Source organism: Sarcophilus harrisii, chromosome 4 (assembly GCF_902635505.1).
Source record: "Sarcophilus harrisii chromosome 4, mSarHar1.11, whole genome shotgun sequence".
Lineage (NCBI taxonomy): Eukaryota > Metazoa > Chordata > Mammalia > Dasyuromorphia > Dasyuridae > Sarcophilus > Sarcophilus harrisii.
In genome coordinates this window covers 350,913,605-350,928,846 of record NC_045429.1, presented here as the reverse complement: position 1 = coordinate 350,928,846, position 15,242 = coordinate 350,913,605, and the positions used below count along the sequence as shown (strand labels likewise).

The following is a 15,242-nucleotide window of genomic DNA, read 5'->3' as shown; positions in this document are numbered from 1 at the left end:
TGGTCTTCTATTAATTCCCTGCTCAAATTGGTGTATGCCAAATTTTACTTATATATACTTTTAGTTCTCATAGAACATAATATAGAACATAAACAATATTGTAATAAGTTATTTATCTGCAATTTATTTATAATAATTGTATAGACTTCCCCTTTATGCAAATAATTACTCTAAGAAATTGATTTTTGATTTTGTTTTCCATTCTAAGATTTCTACATTCTAGTCTAGCCAACCTACTAGAAGTTATACAATTCAGAAGCCGTCATTAATATACAATGACAAAGACACCTTTAAGTAACTAGACAGGCACGATCATTGGGTACTTTTCTAAGCAGAACTAGTTTATTTTATTAATTTATCAAGATAAGAATTTCCATACCTGTTCCTCTTTTCAACTTCAGCAACAAGCTCATCGGTAGAGAACTGACCTCTCACTACAAGAATCAAGTTCTTTATGACATCTTCAGAGCAATCAACATCAAGCAATCCTCCAATAACCACAGGAAGACGGCTTGGATTCACCTACAGAAAGGAGTAATATAATATTTTAGCAAGAAGTCACATCCAAAGAATATTGCTCTCAATATTTTTTCCAATTGTTTCAAAAAAAGGAATTCTCAATAGGCTTATTTACAAATAATCTACTATGACATATCATAGAAGGATGTATTTGACATCAGATTTTTGAAGGTTATTGTCAGAATAGAAACCCTGCTAACTCCTATTAAGTTATAACAGCAATAATGGAACCAGTCTAGCTAAGCATGGAAAAGCTATGACTTTTAGACCTCATTAATTTATGAGGCCAAAGGCACATTAAGAAACATCTGCAATGCTGGAATAAATTAGTAATTGTCTCACTTGTCTTTAAATTTAAACTTTATTTGGATATAAGATTTTTTAAAAACCATTTTATATAAAATTACTGAGGAAAGTATTGCCCTACCAATCTAGACTTAATGGGGCATGTGAATTCTTGAGCCAGTTTAATTTGTCTTTTGATAACATAAAGTAGGTATTTGATACAACGACACAGGAAAACTTGCACTAAAGGAATGAATGCAGTGTTTTCCCAAAACAAATCATAATCTTACTCTATTACACACTCAATCTCACAGTACAAAAAAACAGGTCTTAATGGTCTAAAACACCCAGGGGGAGATAACATATATATAATTTTTGTGTTTAATTTGATACTTACCTTCTGTACATAAATCTCGATATATTTTTGGAGATTATTTCTATATAAATAGAGCACCAAGTCATGAACAAAATCAAATCGATCACAAACAATGATGAGTGGTAACTGGTCTGTTAGTTTTGCTTCCTGAAAAAGAACACATATAAGAAAACTTTAAATTTTTATTTTAAATATCACATATGGTCTGTTTTAAGACATGACCATATTCTTATTAAATGCAAAAAGTAAATGAATTCTTCTACAGTAGTCTCATCTTCAGTATAAAGAAAATTCTAGAAAAATAAGGCATAGTGAGTGTATCTTACTATCACCACAACTGGCTCAAAGAGGAAATAACATACATACTCAACTAGATATAGAACTCTTTCTTTACAGGAAAACAGAAGAGAAAGGAATAAGAGAAAGGAGGGAAAGAGGTGATAGAAGAGAAGGCAGATTTGGGAGGGGAGTACTCAAAAGCAAAACACTTTTAAAAGGAACAGAGTGAAAGGACATAGAGGATAGAGTAAATGGGGTAGGGGAGAGGGAAATAGGATAGAGGGAAATACAGTTAGCAAAAGCAACTAAAAATTTTTTGAAGTTTCTGCTAAGTCTCATTTCACAAACATATAGAGAACTGAGTCAAATTTCCAAAAATAAGAGCCATTTCCCAATTGATACATGATCAAAAAGATAAGAATTTTCAGAGGAAGTAATCAAAGCTATCTAAAGCCATATGAAAAAATTCTCTAATTCATTACTGATTGAAGAAATGCCAATTAAAACAATTCTGAGGTACTATCTCATACCTATCAGATTGGCTAATAGTACAGAAAAGGAACATAAATAGTGGGAGAGGGGAGCTTTGTGGAAAATGAACCACTGATTGCACAACTGTGAATCGATTCAACCATTCTTAAGGACAATTTGGAAGTATGCCCAAAGGAATATTTAAAAATATGCATACCCTAGTAGTTCCTAGAAACACCACTACTGGGTCTGTATTCAAAAAAGAGATAAAAAAACAAAGTAAAAGAATCTATATGAAGAAAAGTATTTATAGCAACTCATTTCTGGGGGCAAAAAAGTTGGAAATTAAGGGAATGCCCATCAACTAGGGAAAGGCTAAAATCAAACTGTGGCACATAATTGTGATGGAAAACTACAGTGCTCTTAAAAATGAACAGGATGTTCTCAAAAACAAAATAAAACAAAAAATCCTGTAAAGACTTATAAGAGTGGATGCAAAGGGAAATGTACTGTGTACAAAGTAACAGCAATATTGCAAGATGATCAGCTGTGATCTGCTGAGTGACATAGCTATGAATAGCAATGCAATGATCAGACAATTCTGAAAGACTTAAGAAGAAAAAATGCTATCAATCCCCAGAAAAAAAGTGATAGGTAACAGAATACAGATTGAAGCATACTTTTTAACTTTATTTTTCTTGAGGGTTTGTTTGTTTGTTTGTTTTGGGGGGGGGGGGGGGGGGGGGGGGGTGTTGGGAAAGGAGAATCCTACATTTTCTTTTACAATATGACTTTTTTGCCTGACTACACATGAATCACCTATCTATAGAATTGCTTGCCTTCTGGGGGGAGGGAAAGAAAGGAAGAAAATTTGAAATTAAAAGTTTTAAAAGCAAATGTTAAAAATTGTTTTTACATCTAGCAAGGGCAAAGTAGAATACTTAAATAACAAAAACAAAACAAAACAAATCCTAATAACCTGAGTATGTATGTTCCCAGGGTTATCAGTAAACTCACTAAGCTACGATCTACACCCAAACAGTAATCTAACAACTCCCTCACAAGGCAGGCTCTTCCCATGCCCACATTTACAAGACTATTAACGACCACAGGACAACAGGTATGACAAACAACTATACTTCAGATTTTGATTGCCACTGGCATTGAGTGTAGGATTAACACACTGGGATGTTGATAAATACAAAAACAACACTTGAAAATTGCTTTAAGTAAACCACTCTGCTAAAATTGCAGACCTTTAATTTACATTTGTTGCAGATGGATATAACATTGAGTCCCTTCCCAATTTATGAATTCTACTGCATCCATCCACTCAAATGCTTTTAACTCAACCCCTTCAATGCAACATAATGTCCATGAGACAAAAACATCCTGTGTTGCTGTAGTAAGATTAAGGCCAGTACAGGCACTTAAAGAAAAGATGCCCTTTCATAAATCAAACTGTTGAGACATCCCAGGATATAATCTTACAAACTGACATGAAAGATGCTATGAACAGGTAGGAAAGACCTGCACTGGAAGATTTACCTGGTACATGTCCTGCACATTCCACAGACACAAGGAACAGCACAAAAAACAACAATTTCCATCAGGAATTTATTTACATACAGACAGACTAAAATTCCTCAATGATTGCTTTTAAGACACTCTGAGGAAAGAGAGCTAAGAAACCTATGAAACTTTCCTCAATGATAGGGTAAAAATTAAACTATTTTTATAAATAATTTATTAGAATAAAAATCTAATCATTGAGGTCTAACCAATAGTCACAATGGTAGTCACCCCACAATGTGGGGTTGGGAGAGAGTAGGTAGAAGGAAAATTATATCTAGGTGGTGACAATCCAAAAAACTATAAAGGTTGGAAATCTGAAGTTGAAGTCCAACTGCAGATTTATCTTTACACATTTGAAAGTCTTTCAAACAAGCTAATTGTGTAAGTAAAAGAAAACTTAATACTATCATATACTATAATAATTTCAAGAAAGGAAAAAAGTATTTCTATTATCTTGTTTTCACAAGGGTGAGTAATTAAAATAATTTTTTCCTCAGTGAGTTAGTAATACAGTAAACCAAATTATGTTTGTGGCATTCTTTTTATATAAATCTAATAACATATTTTTGACTTTTAAGAATTCAGCATGCTTAGAGGTAATGTCAGATAATTTAAGATTAAAGGGGTTTCTATAGGAAACTATACCATATGCCATAACTATATATAAACTGGTTAAAATTAAAGGGGTTTCTATAGTAAAGTCAGTATTTGAAGGAATGTAACAATATAACTAGTACATAAAGTCTACTCAAAATAAATAACTAAAGTGAAAAGATATTCATCCAATATTTTACTGATAATCCTGTGCAGGGTAAAAGGTAACTAATTTTTCATCATACTAATTTACCATTTTAAATCAACTATAATCATTTAAGATTTTTAGAACAATTATAAAGGTAAATACAGCTTCCATTTCCTATTGAGTAAAAAAAAATTGTATTTGGTTTTAGATTGCACCTAACTCTTATTAAGGAATTTCAAGAGAATATGTACTATTGCAAGCTATTAAATGTGTACCTCAGCACAAATCTCTTGTTATTGAATATGAAGGAGCATTTATGGATATTTTTACCTCTTTTCTTTGTAATAAGAACAGAGACTCTTAAGACTACTACAAACCAAACTATGCTCTCGCTAAAACAGTTATAAGCAGAAAGCAACAGTTACGAAAAAGAGCAGTACCAAGAAGGAAAACATAAGTTGGTTTGATGTCTAGGGATCAGCATCACCTGTGCCCTACTCCGCTAAACTCATCAGAGCCTGAAGACTGAGAAACAAAAGTACTATTCCAATTTAAACAAGAGTGCATAGTTTCACGATTTGCCTTCAAGATAGTCAAAATTTAAATCTAACTTGATTTAAACTTTGGTCCTGCAGGCAACAAAAATTATGGACTAAGATTGTTTATGGGGGTCTTAAGATAATTCCAAAGCCAAAGATGAACCACAACTATACCATTTGCTTCTGATATGAGGCCTTGATTGAAGAAAGTAAAGTTGTCATACAAATTGGCCAAAAACCCTGCCCTCCCACCCCAAAGAGGTACTTGACTGTTGATCCATAAAGACTTGGTGAAATTGATGTTCAGAGTAGGTAGAAAAGACAAGAAAGGTGACACAATATAATACTTTAACCCTCAGTAGGGCTATAACTTGAAGAGGCCGTTCTGATTTTTGATTATGTGAATTTAGACTTCTCAAAACTGTAACTCTTCACAATAGGAATCAATAGGCAAAGGCTTTCATATTTTTGGTGAATCAATTCCTACTCTAAAATTTAGGTTGAAGTTTTGGCCCTTGGTATAATTCATAGAATACAAGGCTTTGAATTTAGTTATTTAATACAAAATGTGTGGCAAGGTCTAATGAACACCTTGTATGAAAGATTAAAATTAATCATAGCTATATAGGTTATAAACTGCTTCCTTTCTCAATTCATCTGATAAGACAGCATCCTTCAATTATATAATTCTAAGTTAAGATTCTTTTGAAGAACAAATTATCAGAAGCTTTTGTAAAACCAGCTGGCCCACCACTTTTTTTTAATTACAATTGGAAGGGGGAAAATAAATTAATGTTGTGTGCTAATGGTTCTGCAAGTCTGTAGAGATTACAAAAAAAATTTTTAGCAGCATAACAACTTTTCCCATTTTAATTTTTTTTTTAACAAAACACTGAGTGAAATAAAGTCTAAATTAAACTTTGACAATTTTAAGCTATTTGTATTGAAAGAAGCTAAAATTGATTTTTTTTCTTAAAAATATTTATCTTTAAGAATCATCCACATCCAGAGAAGACCATGAAGATTGAATATGGATCATAGCATAGTATTTTCACCTTTTTTGTTGTTGATGGGTTTTGCTCATCCCCTCCCCCCCTTTCATTTTTTTCTCTTTTGATCTGATCTTTCTTGTGCAGCATAATAAATGTGGAAATATGTTTATAAGAACTGCTCATACTTAACCTATACTGGATTACTTGCTGTCTAGAGGAGGGAGGGGTTGGGGTATGGAGGGAGAAAAAAATTTGCAACACAAGGTTTTGCAAGAATGAATGTTTAAAACTATTTTTGCATGTATTTTGAAAAATAAAAGGCTATTATTATTTTTAAGTGTAAACAAATGAAAAAAAAAATCATAGCACATACAAAAAAAAAAAAAAAAAAACCAAACAAAAAACCTATCATTTTAATAGTGACCCACCCAATAGTTACCATTTCTATGAAGCTCAGTATTATTCACCATGTAACAAAGCAATTGGCATCTTGAAGATAATTTTTAAATTTTCTTCTGCTAATTATTCAAGCCCTACTTGCTATATTTAAATATGAAGCTTATTTAACAAGTTGATAACTTTCAATAGCAAAGTCAAATGATCAAAGCCTAGAGACACTAGTGTTTTCTAATGGTAATGTAGATGAACTGAGTTTACACTTCTAACATGGAGTGATAATATTTGAAGCAAAGCTACAAAATTTAACTTCCTTTTAAAAGACCTTAAATAATTGAGATGAAGCTATGGATTTTCACATTTAAACGTTTCAAGATGATAATTTATGGCCTACTTCTTTCCAATTTCCTTCTCTATTTGAGGGATTACTACCCAAAGTTTAATTTGGAAGAAACGCTTTGACATTCAGTTTTGTAGGTTTAGGGACAAAAGAGTATTTATAAAATCTCCTAGAATTAGTGATTTTTGTAAAAAAAAAAAAAAAAAAAAAAAAAAAAAGATAACCAATTACCTATAAACTTACTATATTAAGAAAAACTTACCTTGAGAAAATTCTTGACACGCTCTGGATCATAGCAGTTGCTCTCTCGGCAGATTCTCTCTACCTCTTTGATCTGCCCTGTCTTACAGGCTGCCTGAATATATTTAAAGTGTACATCAGGGTCTTGACTGAAGTTGACAATAGATCCCAGAAAATAGAAAAGTCCTTAAAAAAGAAAAGTAATTAAAATTCATGATCACCTCTAGTTAAGAAAATATATATTATCAATACACAATACATAACCTTCATGAAACAATCTAATAACTAAACATAAAAAATCAATTTTCAATTAAGATTCAAAAGACTTAATCTGTGAGAAAGGACAGACAGTTTGAAACTTCCATATTTAAGTTTTAAATTACTAAGCCAAAATTGCTGAGAAAAGAAAAAGAATAAAGTGAAGAACTTGGTGATGTAAGTAGCTGACCCAAAAAGCAATAGAATTGTTTAAATTCAGATGAAAGTGAAGATGATTAGAATTACCAGAAAAAGCTCTGAAGAATTGAGGTGGAAATGTTTAAAGCTCTTACACTGAGAAACTCCATAAAAGGTTCATCATATGGACCAGGCCATCCTCAGCAACGAGATCAACCAAATCATTTCCAATGGAGCAGTAATGAACTGAACCAGCTACGCCCAGAGAAAGAACTCTGGGTGATGACTAAAAACCATTACATTGAATTCCCAATCCCTATATTTATGCACACCTGCATTTTTGATTTCCTTCACAAGCTAATTGTACAATATTTCAGAGTCTGATTCTTTTTGTACAGCAAAATAATGTTTTGGTCATGTATACTTATTGTGTATCTAATTTATATTTTAATATATTTAACATCTACTGGTCATCCTGCCATCTAGGGGAGGGGGCGGGGGGGTAAGAGGTGAAAAATTGGAACAAGAGGTTTGGCAATTGTTAATGCTGTAAAGTTACCCATGCATATATCCTGTAAATAAAAGGCTATTAAATTTAAAAAAAAAAAAATGTTCATCATAATAGAGGTAACAATAAACCAGTTGAATATTACCTCTGAAAGACATAATGCAAGCTAGAAAGGTTTGAATATGCACTATTTCTGTTAGAGCCTACCTAAATCTGATGAGGTTTATCACCAGTGTGGTAGCAAAATGATGAGCTTTCAAGCTCTAGCAACTCTCAAATTTAGGGGTACCTACTCAGATGATTTCTGTTGTGCTATCTTCTTAGAAGTTGTAGTGTTAGCCACAAATGTGCACACTTTCACTATCTCAGGGAACTGAGAAAAGTGTGTTAATCTGCATGGAAATCAACTTCCCAACACAGTGGAAGTATGCACTTTTATGGCTAGCACTAACCTGTTTAGAACTAGCACAATAGAAATCATCTGAGTAAGTACTCCAAACATACAGACCTCCAATAAAACCAAATGTTTTACAAGCTTAAGGAAAACTGATTAACCTATTAACACAAGGCAGAATATTATGATTTGAGCATTTGTACTGAAGAATGCCATATTCAAAACTCTTTTTGGACATTCTTTGATTATTTTATAGTAGAAAAGATTTATCCAATAATTTCTTTTCTTTCTTTCTTTTTTTTTTTTTTTTGTTGAGGCAAATTGGGGTTAAGTGACTTGCCCAGGTTCACATAGCTAGGAAGTGTTAAGTGTCTGAGGTCAGATTTGAACTCAGGTCCTCCCGACTTCAGAGTTGGTGCTATATCCACCTTGGTGCCCCTTTATCCAATAATTTCTTACTTCTGAAACTTGCCTTAACATTACAGTAGACAAGAAAATCCTAACAAGAGCCAACTAAGTTGAAAATGCAATAGCTTTCAGATTCTGAAATCCCCTATCATCTATTTTAGAATATTTAGAAATAAAAGAAACCCTATATTTGATAACTTAAGAAAACCAAAACAAAAAAACTGAAAGCTTCTATTCCTTTAATAACTGAGGAGAAATTTTTTGATTAAATTTCTTAAAGTGCTTCATCAAAATGGCATGTTATTTGAGGAAATATAGTTTAGTTATTAATTATGACAACTCATTAATCATCACGTTCCAGCATAAGAAAACTTATATGTTTCTAACGATGCCTGTGTCCAAAACAAATAATCTTTCATTTCAAAACCTGCCTTTTTTCTTTCCTATTATCGTACCATCATTTTATGAAGTTATTCAAGATTCAAATACTAAAACTATTTTTCATACTTTCTTTGTCCTTCCTTATATTTCCAACATCTCTTCAATAGCCAAATCTTGTCAATTCTACCACCTTAATATCTTTTGGATTAATCTCTTCTTACTATACCATATTTCTCACTTAGACAACTCTAACAGGCTCTTAACTGGTCTCCCTATTTCCAATTCATCCCCTATACAATTGGCAAAATAATATTCGTTTTTCCATATGAACTTTGTTGTTATTTTTTCTAGGTCATTAAAATAGTTTTTTGGGAGTCTGATTGGTATAGCGCTAAATAAATAGATTAGTTTAGGTAATATTGTCATCTTTATTATATTTGCTCGCCCTATCCAAGAGCATTTAATATTTTTCCAATTGGTTAGATCAGACTTAATTTGTGTGAAAAGTGGTCTGTAATTTTGCTCATAAAGTTTCTGATTTTCCCTTGGCAGATAGATTCCTAAATATTTTATATTATCAGTAGTTACTTTAAATGGAATTTCTCTTTGTAACTCTGACTGTTGGATTTTGTTAGTGATATATAAGAATGCTGATGACTTATGTGGGTTTATTTTATAACCAGCAACTTTGCTAAAGTTGTGGATTATTTCTAATAACTTTTTAGCAGAATCTCTGGGGTTCTCTAAGTATACCATCATGTCATCGGCAAAGAGTGATAATTTGGCTTCCTCATTGCCTATTCTTATTCCTTTAATCTCTTTCTCAGCTCTTATTGCTATAGCTAGCGTTTCTAATACAATATTAAATAGTAACGGTGATAGTGGGCAACCTTGTTTCACTCCAGATCTTATTGGGAATGGTTGCAGTTTGTCTCCATTACATATGATGCTTACTGATGGTTTTAAATAGATGCTGCTGATTATTTTAAGGAAAAGTCCATTTATTCCTATACTCTCAAGTGTTTTTAATAGGAATGGATGTTGGATTTTATCAAATGCTTTTTCTGCATCTATTGAGATGATCATATGGTTTTTGTTAATTTGGTTATTAACATGGCCAATTATATTGATAGTTTTCCTAATATTGAACCAGCCCTGCATTCCTGGTATAAATCCTACTTGATCATAGTGTATTATCTTGGAGATGATTTTCTGTAGTCTTTTTGCTAATATCTTATTTAAGATTTTAGCATCAATATTCATTAGGGAGATTGGTCTATAATTTTCTTTCTCTGTTTTCAGCCTACCTGGTTTAGGTATCAGTACCATGTCTGTGTCATAGAAGGAATTTGGTAGGACTCCTTCATTCCCTATTTTATCAAATAATTTATATAGCATTGGGGCCAATTGTTCTTTAAATGTTTGGTAAAATTCACATGTAAATCCATCTGGTCCTGGGGATTTGCAAAATTATATTCGTAATGAAAATCACATACTTCTGCCAAAAAACAAACAAACAAAAACCCTTCAATGGCTATATTATCTAAAGAATATGATAACCTGCCTTTCAAAGTCCTTTAAAATCTGAATCTTCTTATTTCATACCAACTCCCTTCCAAACAACCTATAATATGGTCAAACTAGAATACTAGCCATTTTCCAAATCTGACTTGTTTCCATGCACTTGTCAACACCTGAAAAATAATTTTTTATTTTAAAATGTCACACTGAAATATTTCCTTTATTTTGAGATCAAACCCAGGTGTTATTCCTCCCCAAAAGTGTATCCTGATTCCCTCCCAGATAGTCTTTGAGTGGTCCTTGAAACTCACAAATCTACTTGATATGGATTTTAACTTTATCCTACACATGCATTTCAGTCTGCCCACATCTCATATCCTCCCAGCAGTATTTTGTAGTTTTTAAAGTGCTTCAAGTGCAAAGAACCATCTGAAGTTGCAGTTCCTAACTTGCACATAATAAACATTTGTGTTTCACAAGAATATATTTCACACAACTCAAAATCTGCTGGGATACCAACTAGTATTGAATAGTGGTGATGAAATTGGCTTAAGATCTCAGTTTCATAGCTCTTCCTAAATTTCTCCCTTTTGGAGAGTAACAAGAGCCATTATGTAAGTGCTCTCAGAAAAAAAAATATATCTCTCTATATATATCTATATCTATATCTATATAGAGATATATTTCCCTTCAACAGAAAAGGAAGAGCCTAAAGTTTTCTATCTAAACCAATTATCTGTCCATTATATAAAAGTATGTGTTTCTCATGGTTTTTGTTTTGTTTGTTTTTATTAGAGAGTGTGGAAGTCTTAAACTTTACCTTCAAAACTTTTAAAAGATTCAAACAGTTCAATCAAGGACTGAGTTGAAAGCTGTTCATGATACTTGGAAGCCACCTGGACACAAATTTGTAGGTTTTGGCGAATATTGGCAGAAAGCATAGCCCTGAGGCACTCCAAGGAATCTTCCACAGATAAGGAACCAAAGTAATTGACTAACCACTAGAAGACAAAATGATGAAAAAAGATCAAACTTAAAGTCAGGCTAGTGGAAAGTTTTTGTACTATCAGCACAATTACCAATAAATATATTATGCTTACAATAATATCAGTTAAGAATGACCATAATTTAAGAATGACCTCCACAGGGAGGACATGAATAAAATTACAGTGTACAGTGTGCATCCTTGGAAAAAATAAAAAAAATTCAATGAGATCACAGACCTCAAGTAAAATTAAACCAATAACAGGTATATGTAAGACATACCTCAGGGTTCAGAAGATGAGTGTGAACAACTGCACGCTTAATATCATAAAGATCAGTAAAATGCTCCAGTGCACGCTGTAACAGGCCAGCCTTTTCACAGAGTTGAGCGATATGAGCCCGGTCATAATGTGTGAACATCTGGTTTCCTAAAATAGCATCTGCAACCTAGAAGAAGATACAAAAAGACAGTTTCCTTTAAGACTATTCATCCTATACCCCATAGAATAAACTTTTACACAGTACTATATGTTGACTACTCATTAATGACTTGCTAAAATAAAAGAATACAATAAATCTAAAAAACATGATAGTTAGCTTAAAGATCTGAATGACAAATATGCACCAATGGGGCTAGATCCTTCTTTGAGAAGCAGCATGGTACAATAGATAAAGGACAAAATTTGAAGACAGAAAGACGAGGTTCAGGACCCATTTTTGACACAATGGTTCTGTGGCCTTGAGCAAGTAATCTGATTTTTCTATGTTAGGCACATTTCTTAATGTTGTAAGTTGCTAAACCACATCAGTACATCTCTACTTAGTAGTTCCCTCCAATTATGAAATCACAAGTTATTTCCTTTCTCCCATTACTTCTTTGGAGAGAAGGAATTCATATTATTACTAAGTACTCTTGTAGACCACTGCCAATGTTCCAACTTCCCTTTACTTCCTTCTCCATCTTTACCCCATCATAAACCAGTTTAACTTAATATTGTCTTTTTCTTAATCTTTTGTTCTAATGTTGCTGCCCCCAACCCTGGATTATTCCTACCATCCAACTCTTCTATTTCTATTCATGTGCTGGTGAACAGAAGGCAAACAAAGAATCTGACTGGACCAAGACTATAATGGGATATCACTCTGTAAGGTTAACCCCATTCTGCTACTGGGGAGTTCCTCCTAGATCCTCGACTTTGTAGAGACTGGCCTTCATTTCCCTCTCCCTCTTAACACTAATCCCACTTCTCTGTTCCCTTAAGGCTATGTGGCCCTCTCCTCTGCCTCCTCTGCCATTCCTTTTCAAGTCTCTTGTGTGTACAGATTTCCCTCCTTAGAATATAAGCAAGCATCTTAAGAGCAAACACTGTCTTTCTTTTTTGCTTGTATTTGTATCCTTATTCTTAGTGCCTGGAACTTTATCAATTCATCTTTTTCCTTCCTTCCTACTCTAACAAATTCTCTATTTTAACTCCCTATGAGGCTTTTCCACTGAGGACCTTGCCTCTTGACTGGGGGAAAAAAAAAAAAAAAGGAAACCATTTACAATAAGCTCTTGCCATAGAGTTCACTACATTTTGAAAAGCCCTCAAAAGTCCCCATTCTATTATTCCAGTCTGGTGAGCTTGCCTTTCTCACTAAGATTAACCCCTCACATATACCTATTCCTCTATTTCCTTGCAATGATCCGTTCTGTCTAATCTCCAATCTCACTCTACATACTAGTTCCCTTGCTGCCTACACAAATATTTGTCTTGAAAAATCATCACTATAGAACTTATATTCCCTCATACCAACATCCTATAGAATTCTCCCTTTTCTCAATCAAACATGTAGGAAAAGCGATCAAAAGTATCAAAAATACTTGCTTTTCTTTGCATGTTCTACTCTCAATTGTCAACTCTGCAATCTGGCTTCCGACCTCATTCAATTGAAATGCCTTTCTTCAAAGTTACTATCTTTTAATTGAAAAAATCCAATTTTTCACATGCCAATCCCAAAGTGTGGGTGTGCCTTAAGAATCTGTACTGAGCCTTCTTCTCTTTCTACATTCTCACTTGATGATCATCATTAGCTCCCATGATTTCAAATATCTCTTTTCAAATACTCCCTGTGATGTTTAGGAAATTCAAGATACATAATTTCTGAGTAATTAATCATCTTATTAATAATTCTAGCATATTGTCAATAAAATGGGTCACTAATTCTCTCAAACACCAAAGATAAATCATGGCAATAGACTTACAGAGTAAATGCTCTTAGAAAAGTGAGTGTTCCTCAGGGTGGCAATCAACGTGTGATTGGTTAACAATTAATGACAGAATGAATATTATGAAATGTGGGTTTATTCCAGTGAGAGTCTTGGGGTACTGACAGTGGGCACCCAAAGAGATTTATCAATTTCCATATTACTTGGTCTAACAAAAGAATCCATATTTTCCCACAATGAGCAGGAACCCACTCATTCACATAAACATAGAATTTCTTTGTGGTCTTCAAGTAGATCTTAGTTTAGTTAAATCTTTACTTAAGATTTCCCACTTTGGTTGTTTTCTGAATGAGGAAGTAGAAAAAGAGAAAAACCTTTGCCCTAATTCAATAATTAGTTATTAATGTATGAAAAAATGAATCATTTCTCTTACTCCAAAACCTGTATCAATACCTAGTCTCCAAATCACCAAGTGCACATTCCATGGACACCTTAAATTCAATATGTATAAAAAGATTTCATCTTCCAACTCTAACCCCCTCCTCCTCTAAATATTCCTAATCCTGACAAAGGGACAAATATTCTCCCCACTTTACTAGGGCTATAACTTTAGTGTGATCCTTCATTCCTACCTCTCACCACATACATTGCCTTTCTCCAAATTTTACTATTTCTATCTACACAATATTGTTTGCATTATCCACTTCTCTACCGGTACAACTACCACCCTAGTTCAGGTCATCATCACATTTTGCTGGGATCCCAAAAGTTTCTACTTGAATTAACTATATGTAGTATTTCTCATTCTCCAATCTATCCTTCACCCAGCAGCCCAAATGGTTTTTTTTCCCCTTTAAGTGCAGGTATAATTGGCACTCCTCTGATCAAACGCTAATCACTTTTTATTGCTTCCAAGCTTGTTGCCAGAGCCTTCACCACACAATTGGGCTCAACCACTTTTTCAATTTTTTCATACATTATTTCCTTTCCGACATTTTATGATTTAGCCAAAATGGTCTTACCATTCTAATACATGACACTTCAATTCTTAACTCCATGTCTTTGTATATTGGCTGTTACCCATAACTGAAATATATACCCACTTCAAGTTGCCTCTTAGAAACACCACTTTCTCAAAATACAATTCAAACATCAGGAAACTTTTTCTGATCTCTCCAACTACAAGTGCCCTTCTCCTTAGTTACTCCCCCCTTCCCCCCACACTATATATATATATATATATATATATTTGTCAGGGCACAGATTCATAGATCCTTTGTTTCCCTATTACACTATCTGACACATAGTAGGTACTTAATAATGCTTAGAAACTGATTTAGCAGTAACAGTAGACTAATTTATACGATAAGCCAGTTGATTTCAAAAAGCAGACACAAGAATTATGCTAAATTCTGTCTTTAACTTAACACACAAAAGAAGATACTTGAAACATTAAAAGCACAAGTTAAAAAAACAACAACATACTTGAGGGGCATGCATAAGGTTCATCTCAAGCAGCCTTGTTTGCAGGGGGCCCTCAGATGGGCGATTATTTTTCAGGGCATCGAGTAAAAATGCAGTACACTGCTGGATTAAATTGTATTCCATAAACACGTCAACAATCTGTGAAAGAGAAAAAAGAACTTGAAAATACTGCTATATATAAACATGAGAATAAAAAAATTTG

At 33.3% G+C, this 15,242-nt stretch overlaps 1 protein-coding gene across 2 annotated transcripts in view; it reads right to left on the bottom strand.

Annotated features, from left to right (window-relative positions):
• CLTC (clathrin heavy chain) overlaps positions 1-15,242 on the bottom strand; it is a 78,058-nt gene that overhangs the window by 17,608 nt on the left and 45,208 nt on the right. For both annotated transcript variants that reach the window (XM_031966508.1, XM_031966509.1), the window contains exons 11-16: positions 15,041-15,178; positions 11,629-11,793; positions 11,183-11,363; positions 6,777-6,940; positions 1,202-1,327; positions 380-522 (exon numbers count right to left, since the gene is read on the bottom strand). In XM_031966508.1, coding sequence (XP_031822368.1) covers positions 380-522; positions 1,202-1,327; positions 6,777-6,940; positions 11,183-11,363; positions 11,629-11,793; positions 15,041-15,178 — 917 coding nt within the window. The remainder of the gene's footprint in view (positions 1-379; positions 523-1,201; positions 1,328-6,776; positions 6,941-11,182; positions 11,364-11,628; positions 11,794-15,040; positions 15,179-15,242) is intronic.